Source organism: Miniopterus natalensis, chromosome 12 (genome assembly GCF_054644295.1).
Source record: "Miniopterus natalensis isolate mMinNat1 chromosome 12, mMinNat1.hap1, whole genome shotgun sequence".
NCBI lineage: Eukaryota > Metazoa > Chordata > Mammalia > Chiroptera > Miniopteridae > Miniopterus > Miniopterus natalensis.
In genome coordinates, this window is record NC_142092.1 from 29,541,994 (window position 1) to 29,555,775 (window position 13,782).

At 40.5% G+C, this 13,782-nt stretch overlaps 1 protein-coding gene across 2 annotated transcripts in view; it reads left to right on the forward strand.

The window, feature by feature from the left end:
* Positions 1-2,461: 2,461 nt before the first annotated feature.
* The window catches only part of BRD10 (bromodomain containing 10), an 83,129-nt gene continuing 71,808 nt past the window's right edge, over positions 2,462-13,782 (forward strand). Inside the window, exon 1 of one of the 2 annotated variants that reach the window (XM_016214250.2) lies at positions 2,462-3,265. In XM_016214250.2, coding sequence (XP_016069736.2) covers positions 2,679-3,265 — 587 coding nt within the window. In that variant the 5' untranslated portion in view covers positions 2,462-2,678. The remainder of the gene's footprint in view (positions 3,266-13,782) is intronic. The other variant, XM_087822672.1, reaches the window with a different exon arrangement.

Sequence of the window (13,782 nt, forward strand, 5' to 3'; positions counted from 1 at the left end):
CTTGTACTGTGTTCTTTTTTATAGTTTGGGATTCCTTTTACATTAGAATATCCCTCATTCACTCCCTACCAGTTCAGATCAGCAGGCCATTTAGGCCATTGTGGTCAGAGTTATGAAGGGGAGATTTTAAGGTATGTAATTCCTGTCCATTCTGTACAATTATTTATTATTAATGAGGGGGGAAAAGAAAAGGATATTAAGTACAGTATAGTCACAATTTTAAGTTTATTTAAGATAAAAAAGTATAGATGAATAAATAGAAAAATACCACCACAAAGTATTAATAGAGGTTTTCTCTAAGTAGTGGGATTCGAGGACAATTTTTCTTGAAACTATTTTTTAACTTACCTACAACCAACATATATTTTTTAGGTTCAAGGACCTGATCGAAACATCTTGGCCTCTTCATGACCTATAACTGAGGTTCCTTCAACTCAGCCATACTTCTTTATCTTAATATTCCTTAATCAAGAAGCCCTTGATCAACATTTCTTGCAATTTCCTACACTCTTGTGCATGCAGAATTGGAAATTCTGCCATATGACTAGGAATTAGGCCCCTGGAAAATTTTGAAGTATGACAGACCTAGATTTGAAAGTTGGCAAACTACTTTCTTAACTTAAGCATCAGTTTCTTTATCCGTAAAACAGACATAATACCCAGCTGATAGGATTGTTGTGAGAATTAAAGGAGGTAAGAATATAAAGTGTTTAGTATAGGGTTCAATAAATGCAAGCAAATATCTGAGAGTCCTGAAATAGGGTTGGTGGCTAAAGAGGAAGGGGGTATTTGCTGGTGTAGGGTGGATTCAGATTCTTGGGCTTTGTCAAAGGAAATAAGGGATGTCCAGTCAGACCCATTTTTTGGTTGCCAGTTGCTTTTGTTCCTGTGAGCTAAGTACATCCTATAGGCTCCAAGGAGAGAATGCTGTAAGTACCTAATAAATTGCAAATGTCTTTAAAAGGTCCACATTAATGAGAATCTTGTGTCAGAATGATGTGACTATTTATTTATATAGCTTTTACTTTAAAAAATGCTTTATTTTTTCATTCTAAATAGTATTATGTGCATCTTTCAAGTAGAACACAAGAAAATAGTAATGTCTGCTTTATGGAACCATTAGGTCCTTTCTGCTCATTTACTTTTAAGCAATATGTAAATTAATGTGAAGGATGAGTCCATTTTAGACATCTAAACAGTAATTTAAAAATGTGTCGTGAGATTGTAACGCCACGGTAATGACTATTTAACAGCTAACTAATGCTATATATAGCCTAGACTTGAAATATCTTAAAACTTTTTAGTCCCAAGAATATTTTTAAAATGGGGTTCCATTCCCTTCCTTTATTCTTGGCAGATCTCAAGAATCAAGAATGTGGGAATATGTTTCTTCATTTTAAAAAAACGAGGTTTCCAAAATAGGAATCGATGTTAACTAGAGACAGGAGTTTCAGCAATCCAAGTTCTACAAATCATCTCCTTTTCTCTTGCATGTGGACATGTTTCACTTAGTCGAGTTCTTGAACTTTTCAAAATTCTAGTTTTATATGCATAATTGGAAAACCCAGCAGTCACAAGGGGGAGGCTGTGTGCAAATAAAATGTAAATTTTACAGAATAGGATTTACATTTTGTGCCTTGCTTTTAATTTGCTATTTGAAAAAGTATCTAGTAAGCCCCTTCTGGATTAATTTTAGTTTTTAGGGCCAGTAAGGGTCTCTTGCAAAAGAAATACCCTTCTGCAGTACTTGCTTTTAAAAATCCCTTTGCCCTCTCTGCGGGTACTGAGTAAAGCTGCGCAGGCGCCTCGCTTCCCTCTCCACTCCGCCCTTACTGTCGTCTACAAGCTGATGACATCATTGGCCCGCACAACCTACCAGAACTCGGGACCTGTAGCTAAGCCTAAATGCTCGCTGTCGCGTAGAGCGGGCGTGAAGGGGGTGGGGCTGTTTTGATGCGCATGCGCACCGTGGATAGCTACGGTGCCTCTTTCTTCGCCTATTTCCACAGCTCTCCCCAGCGGTGGGGGGGAGTGGGGACCTGAGTGCCCTCCCTCTTCTCTCTGCCCCTCCCTTTCCCTCTCCCCCCCCACCCCGCCCCGCGGGACTTCTAACTGACAGTTGTCGCCCGGCTCGGTCCGCGCGCCGCCTCCTCTTTCCCCGGTCCCCTGCAGGTAGAGAGGGGCGGGAGGGGTGTGAGGGAGAGGAGGAGGAGGAGCCCGACCCGCCGCGGCCCTCCGCTGCGGCCCGCTCGGGGGAGGCGAGAGAACCCCCTCCTTCGTCCTCGCCCCCTCCCAGTCCCCTAGCCGGCCCGGGAGGGGGTGGGGCGCCCAGGCCGCGGCGGCCCTGCTGGGCCTGGCGGGTGAAGAGCGGGCGGGGCGCGGAGGGGTGAGGCAGGCGAGAGCCGCGCGCGCGCCGCCGCCGGGGGGAGGGGAGAGGAGGGCACCTAGGCTCTCCTCTTCTCTCCCCCATCCCCCGCGCGCCATGTAACCCCGCCCCACTGGCGGCGAGCTCGAGACCCCCGCACGCGCGGAGCCCAGCCGGCTGCTGAGGAGAGCGAGGCCCGATGCGGCTGGGGCTGCGCGGTGCGGCTGAGCCCTGAGAAAGCAGCCCGCGCTCACGCGTCCCCCGGCGCCTCGAGCGGCAGCTCCACATCGCCCAACCTGGGCCTGCCCGGGGCATGAGCGTGCCCCAGACGCCGGGGGAGATGGAGCCCGCGGGGGAGGAGGAGCGGCCGCCACCGGCGGCGGAGGACGAGGAGGAGGTGGCAGCGGCGGCCCCGGCCTCAGGGCCGACCCGAGGGAGGAGTGCCTCGTCGCGGGAAGACGCGGACGACCAGGAGGAGGAGGAGGAGGAGGCGATGGTGGTCGGGAGTGGTGGCTGCCAGGAGCAGGAGCTGAACTACGAGCTGCAGCAGGGATACCGCATCCTGGGCGAGTTCCTGCAGGAGAAGCACCGGGGCCTCACCGCCCCCTTCCTGCAGCCCTTGGGGGGCGTTGCCACCAGGGAGGAGGAGGTGGCTGAGGGGCCGCGCTGCGGGAGCCGGGGCAGTCGATCCCTCCCGCAGCAGCCCGGGCTGGGCATGTGTCTGCTGAAGATGGAGGAGAAGTTCAGTAGCGGCCAGTACGCGGGCATCACCGAGTTCGTGGCGGACTTCAGGTCGATGCTGGAGACTTGCTACCGCCTCCATGGAGTGGACCATTGGATCTCCAGACAGGGCCAGAAACTGGAGATGATGCTGGAGCAGAAGTTGGCGCTTCTCTCTCGGTGAGTGAGCCGCGTCCCAGGTGGGACTGGCTGACTGACACAAACACACCCTCGCACGTGTCCGAGGATGGGTTGGGCCAGGGGCCGGGGGGCGTAGCTGATAGGTGCTGAGTCGGTGCTGGAGAACCCTGGGAGGAGCAGCCTCTCTGGGCGGGGGCCCGCAGGGGTGTGGTAGGTGTTGGTGGAGGAGCCCTGCACCCAGATGAAAAGAAGCTGGGAAGGAAGCCGAGGCCAGAGCCTAAGAGCAGGTAAAGTTTGTAGGTGGAAAGTGAAGTGGTGCCCGTCGGAAGAATTATAGGAGTAGGCAGAGGAAAAGTTTTAGTGGGGATGGAATTTGGATCCGTAACTTTCAGACAGTTTAGCAAGACAGTATAAAAAGGTTTAAGGATGAAATATCGTTAGAGAAATAATTTTAGCTCATGTAAACGGTGGTTGTTCCCAGTCATTAAAAAAATAATAGTATCGTTTTTCTACCCATGTCGGCCATCGGAGATTTATGGAGTTATTAAGTGGTTAATGATTACTCTGGTGTACTCCTGATCTTTTCGTCTCAGCTTCATCTGAGGAGACTGAAGTTTTCCAATAGTGGGTGCTTCAACACAAAATTGTTAGTACGTTTAGATACTTGTGTTTATTCTACCACAAATCATTGGCAATTCAGGTGACACTGTGCTGTTGGTGTACTCCATCCATATATCCAGTCAGTTATTTTAATTTAGTGAGAGGAATTAATGGAAGCCACTAAAATAAACGTAATTATAAAATTTGTACAAGCCAAACTAATTTCTCAAGTGGCAGTTTTTTAGGAATAGAAAAGTAATTGACTGTTGTTGGAAACAGTTGAGTAGTAGTTTGACTCTTTACTAGCTGAAGTGAACTTATTTAGCTTTAGTTTCCTCATCTGTAAAATGGAGATAACAATAGTACTTACCTAATAGGGTTGTTGTAGGATTAAATGAGTTAAATGTAAAGTCAACAGTGCCCGTCCCATAGTGAGCCCAATATAAATGTTTATCATTATAGTAGTAGTTGAGTAAAATGAATATTTTCCTCATATCTGAAACTGGGCATTGTACAGTGTTTTTATGGAATAGCTCCTGAAAAGTTGTGTTAATTTTTTGGCCCTTGACTTACAATTGTAATATTAAAATAATCTAATTTGTCACTGACTTCTATATGCTGTTTTCACCACAATCAGTGACTTCTTTCATTGAAAACAGTAGTTAACAATGCTTGACTCATTAGGGAAGCTGTATTTAAACTAAGGAACCTTTTCTTGAATCCTTTCATAAAATAGAATTATTTGGTAGCAGAATAATTATTCACAAATTTGCTTTGTAAATTACTTTTAATACTTTTTTAGTGTATTTGTTACCCTTGACTCCACAGTACTTTGTAGTTATGACCAACATAAAAAACAATCCATACATGTTATTATTTTTAAGTAATAAAATATACTACAAATTGATGTCATAAGATTTTAGAACTGGAAGGAACCATAGATTTAATCCAAGCAGACAATTTTACAGCTAGAAACAGGATTTAGAATGAGGCAAGAGATTGACTGCATGAAAATGCCAAGAAGTAGCATATAGATTTTAATGAATTACAGGTATTTTCAAAAGCATTGTGTGTATAATAAATAATTTTTCAAGTCCCATAACAGAGCAGGGAGACTATTTCTCTTTCACATAAAGGTAAATTTCTGAATACTTAGAATCATTCCCAGTGTCTAAGCTCATTCTGATATGATTTAATAGCATCCATACTTAGAAATTAAACTTGTAACATTCTTTTGTTTGTAAACATAATATATTTCTGATATTATTAGTCTAAGAGAGATAAATTTCTTGCATTTTAGTAGCAAAAAGTAAAGTAATATGATGGTCTCAAACAGATAAAAGTTTTGAGTCTCACTTTTTTAATGTTTCGTGTATGTAAACATTTTGCAAGATCACACTTGTTGATACTAGGAAATCATTTCTTTTTATGTACTAGCCTAAAATCTGAGTTATTACTCAATAAATGCTTTGAGTGGACACAACTTTGAGAAAAAGCATAGGTTGCAACTCTTCAGTATGCAGTTAAAATATATAGATGTTCCAGAGCATGCTATAGACTCCATATGAATATGATTTTCAGCAAATAGATGACTCAGATACCTTATTTGTAAATAAGTGGTATGTGATATTTTACTAATAAAAAACCAATCATTTAGATATTATCGCTTAAGTAGTGTTTTTTTTAAAAAAATTATTTATTGATTTTTAGAGAGAGAGGAAGGGAGAGAGAGAAATATCAGTTTGTTGTTCCAGTTATTTTGCATTCATTGGTTTGGTTTATTTTTGTATGTGCCCTGACCAGGGATTGAACCCACAACCTTGGTGTATATGGAGGACACTCTAACCAACTGAGCTACCCAGCCAGGGCTTATTTAAGTTTTCTCTTGTCTTCTGGTATATATTTGTTAGATACTGAATTAACTCTTATTTTCAAATTTACACTAAGAAGAGCTTTACATCTACTTTATATACTAGTGAGCCTGTTAGTGAGCATGAAACGAGTTATCTTAGGTAAAAAGGATGCTATATTATCATTGTAGAGCAGCCCAATGGCATTAGTACTTTGGACTCATTATATAACTTGAATCTCAATTTCTTCATCTGTGCTATGAGAGTGTTAGGCTAGATTAGTTGATTGTATATGAGAGTTTATCTGCCAGAGCTAGACATTCAAATCCCTGAGATCAAAAGATAAGTTCTCTGCTCTTAAATGGTTTACAGTTGAGTAGGGAAAAAGAGACTTAAAAAAGTTGAGTCTGTAATGGACATATAGACCAGGTACAGGGAAATTTAAGAGGGAAGAGACCTAAATCTGAAGGGGAGGGGGAGAATACTGGGGATGGCAATTGAGAAGAAAGATAAAGGGAAAAGAGAATACAGTAGTTACAAGATATCATATAGAAGTTTACACTTGAACTGATTCTTGAAGTTGAATATTGCTATTGGGGTTTTTTTTGGAGTGTATGAAATGGACATTCCAGAATGCTGAACTGCAGTGAATGCAAAGCATGAAATAGTATACAGTTTCTGGGAACTATTGGTACTTCTGTATGGCTACAGTATGGTCTCCAGAGTAGTGTCTGCACCCCAGGAGATATGAAGGATGATTGGTTGGGGTGAGGAAAGAAAACATTACAACTTCAGTATATTTCATTTTATCCTTTTTAATTTTTATTTTTGTCTTGCTCTTTGTGGCGTTTTTAATAACACTATGTATATCGTTTATAATCACATATAAATATATATTAGTAATATAGAACTAGATTATATATATTATTTGTAATATAACGAACTAAAACAGACAACATATCTATTCTCGAGAGTTATATTTCTAGAAAGAATCTCATTCATTTATTTGAAGCAACTAAGATAAATATCAATTAACATTAAAATAGGGAGAAAAATCTAAGTAGAAAGGAATAGAGAATACTTCATAGTTAGGAAGTTATGCACAAAGCTTTAGAAACTGTCAAACTGTAATAAGAATTTTTGCCTCTGGCAAATTTTAAATGATCATGTTTTTTGAAAGCTTTTAAATTTTAAAATATTTTGAAAGCTTTAAGAATATTGCTATATAGTTAGAAGATGGCTTTTTCTAGTTTTAAAAGGTTGTAGTTATAGAAGAGGCATCACCAGTGACCCCAACAGAGCTGAACCTAAAATTTTTATTTTGGCCACTTAAAATAATCTTTTGGTGAAAATAAGCTTTAATGTAATATATATTTGTTAAAATTATTTTTCATTTCTGAATTAAGTTGCTGTTAAATGGTACATGGGTAAAAAGCTTTCTTAAAATAGAACTAAAGGTTATTTTTTATCATTGCTTTTTAGTTGGTAGAATATTTTTCTTGGGGATGAGAGTGCAAAAGCATCATGAAACCTCAAAAATTTTAAAATAGAGATTTCCAAGTAAAAGTAGTAATTGAAATACAAAAGAATTTTGTAGACCGATTTTAATCCCCTCCTGAGTTAAATTTGAATTTTGCTGACTAGCTTATTCTCAGTTAAGATCAAAACTCAGAAATTAATTGGGAATTTTAACAAGATGTTTCTTTTTCCCTAGTAATCTAACTTTCCTCACCCCCATTGGATTCTGTAATTCTGTCTTTTTTATGTAAATCTTTAGAAATTGGGGACCTTTGGTAATAGAATCTGGATTTGTCCCTTGTTCAGAACTACAGAATGTTAGAGCTTGAAACTCCGTGTAGTTCTGTTTGTTATAATTGTTGATTTCAGAGAGAGAAACATCAATGATGAGAATCATTCATCAACTGCCTCACGCACGCCCCCTACTGGAGATCGAGCCCACAACCCAGGCATATGCCCTGACCAGAATCAAACCATAATCTCCTGGTTCCTGGGTGGACGCTCAATCACTGAGCCATGCTGGCTGGGCTATAGTTGCCATTTAAAAAAAAAAAATAGCCCTGTTATTTAGAGAAGATTCAGAAAATGTTTAAGTGCAGTCTTGAAAGGATGAGGGATTTTAACAAGACATTTATTGAGTACCTGCTAGGACTTGGGGAAGCAGTTTCTGTCCTCAAGAGGTTTAAAAGATGGTACATACACAATTATGATAAAAAGTAAAATATCTTAAAACTGATTCATTCTCAGACTTGTTCCATTGTCAGAACATCTGGAAATCATACTACTATTTGCAGAATATCATAAAATAATTGATGTATTTAGTTGCATCATATTATTTCTTTTGTTAGGGGGTCCAAAAGGCTTTGTAAAATTATGGGAGGAAACGCTTGATTGAAAAGATTGTATTTAGTACCTTAGTTCCCCCTCCCCCCCGCAAGTTGGGAGAAAATAATCATGGTGGTACATCTTGGTTCAGCTCATGAAATAACTATGTTCCAAGGGTGCATACTTTGAAGACTATTGTGGTGAGCTTTATTATAGAGTATTAGGGGAGTACAAAGAAGTTGTAACTGCAAGGGGGGAGGAGGGAGCTGGGATTGAAAAATACTTTATTAGATTTCATTCTAGAGGTTAAAGTTTTGGAGGGTGGGTAGAATATTGATAGGCAAACTTGAGTTCATTAAATAGTTACTTGAACTATTATATGATAGGTAAAGCCCTGTGGAAACAATGATAAATGTGACATTATACCTTCAAGGTGGTAGGTAAACAGAAACAAAGGTATAGGTCAGAAGAGTACGGAGTATTCCAGAGGAACAGTTTTTACCCAATGATTAGAGTATAGGGCGATGATGAAGAGCTATAGTGGCAGATAAGTCTAGAAAGGTAGGTTGGGGCTAATTATGGATATTCTTGATTGCTTGCTAAGGAATTTATTTATTTACTTATTTATTTATTTAATTAATTTATCTTTGTTGTTGGAAGTATTACAGATATCCCCCTATATTTTCCCCATTGATCCCTCCAACCCGCATTCACACCCCCCCCCCCCCAGGCCTTCACCATACTGTTGTCTGTGTCCACGGGTTATGCATATATGTATATAAATTCTTTGATTAATCTCTCCCCACCCACTCCCCCACCCCCACCTTCCCACTGAGATTCATCAGTCTGTTCCATGCTTCTATGTCTCTGGATCTGTTTTGTTTCTCAGTCTATTTTGTTTATTAGATTGCATACAGTGAGATTATGTAAAACTGAATCAGGAAGAATCAGAATACCTGAATAGGCTAATAACAGCTGATGAAATCCAAGCAGTAATAAAAAAAACTTCCAGCAAACAAAAGCCCTGGTCTGTATGGCTTCACAGGGGAGCTTTCTAATTATTTAAGTTTTAGGGTTAGATAGTTTACTAAAAATTTTTCTTGCCTTTTGAGGTGGGCCTGTAGTGCTATGAACTTCCCTCTTAGTACTGCTTTCTCTGTGTCCCATAGGTTTGGAGTTGTTGTGTGTTCATTTTCACTTGTTTCCAGGAAGGTTTTTATTTCTTTCTAGATCTTATAGGTAACCCATTCATTGTTTGATAATATGCTATTTAGCCTCCATGTGTTTGAATGTTTTTGAGTGTTTTTACTGTAGTTGATTTCTAATTTCATGCTGTTGTGATCTGAGATGCTTGATAGAATTTCAGCCTTGAAATTGTAGGTAGAGCCGTGGGCTCTACCTTAATCGTGGTAATTGGTGATGAGCTTGGGGATGAGGCTGAGGTGGGCTATCTGTAGCAGCCCAGCCAAACTGGAAGGTGACAATGAAGGGCTCATAGTAGAGGAGCCCTAGCATGTGGTCTGTGTTTGAGCATGACCCATGTGCACTTGAGAGGAATGTATATTCTGCAGCTTTGGGGTGAAATGTTCTGTAAATATCAATTAAATCCATCTGATCTAGTGTGCCATTTAGAGTCACTGTTTCTGTGTTGACTTTTTGTCTGGAAGATCTATCCAGTGAAGTCAGTGGGGTATTCAAGTCCACGTCTATGAATGTTGATCTCTCCCTTAAAGTCCTTAAGGTTATTATTGATAAGTCCTTACTTATTGCAATTTTAATTCTTTATGCCTATGTTTCTCTCTCTATTTCTTCTTATTACAGCAGCCCCTTTTACATGTCCTGCCATGCTGGTTTGGTAATGATAAACTCCTTTAGCCTTGTCTGGAAAGCTCTTTATTTCACCATCTGTTTTTGAATGATAGCCTTGCTGAATAGAGTAGTCTTGGTTTCAGATCCTTGTTTTGCATTACCTTGAATACTTCATGCCATTTCCTTCTGGCCTATAGAGTTTCTGATGAGAAGTCAGCTGACAGCCTTTTGGGAGCTCCCTTGTAAGTAACAGATTGCTTTTCTCTAGCTGCCTTTAATATTCTCTCTCTGTTTTGAATTCTTGGCATCTTAATTATGATGTGTCTGGGCATGGGCATTTTTGGATTCTTCTTGCTTGGGACTCTCTGTGCCTCCTCAACTTGTGTGACTTTTTCCTTCACCAGGTTAGGGAAGTTTTCTGCCATTATTTCTTCAGACAGGTTCTCTAACCCTTGCTTACTTTTGACCTCCCCTGGCACTCTATGATGCGAATATTGTTACGTTTCATGTTGTCCCACAGCTCCCTTAGACTGTCCTCCTGTTTTTTAAATTTTTTGTCTTTTGTGCATCTCTGATTGTGTGATTTTTTTCTCCCCTGTCTTCTAATTCACTGATCTGATCCTCAGCTTCCTCTAATCTGCTATTTATTCCTTCCAATGCATTCTTTATTTCTGCTATGTCATTCTTCATTTCCTTCATAGTTTCTGTATCTTTTTTCATGCTGTTAAGCATCCTTACAACCAGTATTCTGAACTCTGTATCTGATAGATTGCGTATCTCCGTTTCATTTAGCTCTTTTTCTGGAGACTTCTCTTGTTCTTTCACTTGGAGGCTTGTTTTTTTGTGTGTGTGTGTCCCCATTTTGGCTGCTTATTTGGGTTTGTTCCTATGTATTAGGTAGGCCTGCTAGGGCTCTCAGCCTCTTTAGAAGGTCTCTGGTGCAGGCCAATGTCAGATGCTTTGTGACTGGCCCTGAGTACCCTGTTTGGAGCTATCAACCCGCAACTTGAGGTCCCCTCTGTTGGGGTTGGGTGCCTTTGGATAGGACCAAGATGCACACCAAAGTCTGCTTTTCCAAGGCCTGGGTCCAGAAGCACATCAGGCAAAGACTCAAAGCACTCTGAGGTCTTCCTGTGCCTGCAGATTGATTAATCTGATTCTCTTAATGAGCCTCAGGCTGTAGAAACTCCACAGGATGGGGCAGATGGTTGTTATCAGCCTCTTAAGGAGGCTCAGGCTGTAGAAATTCCTTGGGGTAAAGGGAAATGTTTTCCAGCAGGGTGGGGCAATTGCTTCCCCCTCAGGCAAAAGCTGCTAGAAGGTAAATGTCTGCCCAAGAAAGATTTCCTCTGAAGTATGGGGGAATGACTCAGCACAGGAATCCAGAGGGGTGCCCTTTGAGCTCTGTCTCCAGAGCCCACAACCCTAGATTCTCCTCACACAGCTCCAGTTCTCTCTGCCCTCCCTCTGTTGGAGCCCGAGGTGAGTGGGTGCCTGCAAAACTTTGTGTGTTGGCTCTTTAACAGGGTGCCTGCATTTCCAGCCGTCTCTCCCTGGCAGACAGAAAGCCAGCTGTTTTTCACAGCCAGTTGTGTGGGCCCCTTTCTCAGTTCTGGTGCTCTGGCTGGGAAGCCCAGCCTGGGGTTTAGGCCCTAGAGTCCTCAGTGGGAACCCCCCATAGCTGAGATCTCCCTCCAGACTTTTAGCTACTGGGTGTGGTAGCCCAGCCAGCCCTCTTGTGCCTCTGCATTTCCTACCATTCTCTCTTTGGTCTCCACTGTTCCTCCTTGGTTAAGAGGGTGTTCTCCAACTAGTCTTCAGTTGTAGTTGATTATTCAGGATGGCTTTTCTATATTTTAGTTGTAATTCCAGTTTGGTCCAGGGAGAGTGTCAGTGTGGCTTCCACTCAGTCCGTCGCCGTCTTTAATTTTTCTACTTGTTAGTTTTCTTGATCTCATCTATATACATATACATTATTTACTCACATAACAGAATTTTAATACAAAATTTGGATTTGCCATATGTAGTTTTATATTCTGCTTATCACCTATTAGATTTGATTTTACTTATTGTTAATCATATGTTACATGTGAAATTGTTACATGTGGGACTGTACACTAATAGGGTAACAATAGTAGAACTCTGTAATGTGCCTTTTGTTTTTTAGTTTTTTAAACCTCACTTGAGTATATGTTTATTGATTTTAGAGGAAGGGAGAGAGAGAGAGAGAGAGAGAGAGAAAGAAAAAAAGAAAGGGAGAGGGAAAGAAATATCACATTTGCCCCAACTGGGGGGTCTGAACCCATAACCTAGGTATGTGCTCTGATCAGGAATCGAACCAGTGACCTTTTGGTGCACAGGACGATGCTCAACCAACTGAGCCATACCGGCCAGGGCTGTTTTGCTTTTTGATCTGTATTTTTTTTTCTTCTAAATTTTAACTTTTGCCATATGGATTAAGCTATCTTTTGCTTTGTTTGACTACCAACAAAAAAATGACAGACCACTTTCACTAGTAATTAGCCTAAGTTATCAAAAAGTAAGTTGAAGTTATCAGTCATGCCTTGATGAGTTTGTGAAATATGTATTAAAAATATAGGTTAAAATATATTTTTATGTTTCTGATCACACAAGTTAGCTAACTTTCCAGTATTATTATTAGTATGTTTTATGACTATCCTCTTCAACAGAACTCATAATTTGCCAAAGTAGAACAAGTAGAAACAGAGCCTGTCTTGGCTGCCTTTAATATACAAAAGCCCAGCAGAAAGTTTGAAATTACATTTTTTATCATAATTTTAGTAATAGTTAACATTTATTAAGTGCCTTTGTGTCATTCTGGGGCTTTACCTATATTAAGTTGTTTAATCCCCACAACAACTCTTGAAGTAATTAATGATTTACACAACCTGCTTTACAAATGAAGAGATAAGGCACAAAAGACTAATTTGCCCAAACCTAGTTAGTGGCAGGACCTGGATTTGAATCCAGACTGTTTGGCTCCAGAGCCCAGGTACTTAACTATTGTGCTTTCCTGCTTATGAACGAGAGCTATAGGGATTGAGGGAAAGGAGTTTTTCTACCTGAGAGAGGCTGGGGAGAATAAGATTATAAAAGATTTAAAGAAGGGAGCATTTAGATACCTGTGGTGGTAGGATTGACATTAATATTATGCTAAGTGAAATAAGTCAGTCAGAAAAAGCTAAGTACCATATGATTTCACTCATATGTGGGATATAAAACTGAATCTAGTGGATACAAACAGCATTGTGGTGGTTGCCAGAGGGAAGGGGGTGGGGGCATAAGGGGCACTTTGGGTGGTGGGCACATAAAGCAATATACAGATCTTGTAACATAGAAACCCACACCTGAAACCTATATGTTCATATAAACCATTGTCACCCCAATAAATTTAATAAAGTGTTATAAAAATATATATATACATTAAGAGAAGGAAGCACTCTGCTTAAAGCACTTCAGCAGCACTTAGGCTAGAGTAGAGTAAGGAGTTTTGTTTACTGTTTTTTATATACTTGCCATGCCATTTCTCAAGCGAGGGCGTTTATACTTGTATTTTCTTTTATCTAGAACACTATCTCCAAAGGTTTTTTTGTTTTGGTTTGGTTTGTTATGGTTGGTTTGGTTTTGTCATGGTGGCTTCTCCTCCTTTCACTTCCTCAGAGAAATTATTCTTGACTATCTTTCACAGAATTTATAATATTTGACTTATATTTACAGCTTATATATGTATGCACACATTTGTTCACTTTTTGTATATTTTTTTATATTCTTTTTTTTTTTTTTTAATATATCTTTATTGATTTCAGAGAGAGGAAAGGAGAGGGAGAGAGAGAGAAAGAAACATCAATGATGAGAGAGTTATTGATCGGTTGCAGCCCGCAACCCGGGCATGTGCCCTGGCCAGGAATCGAACCCAGATCGCCTGGTTCCTAG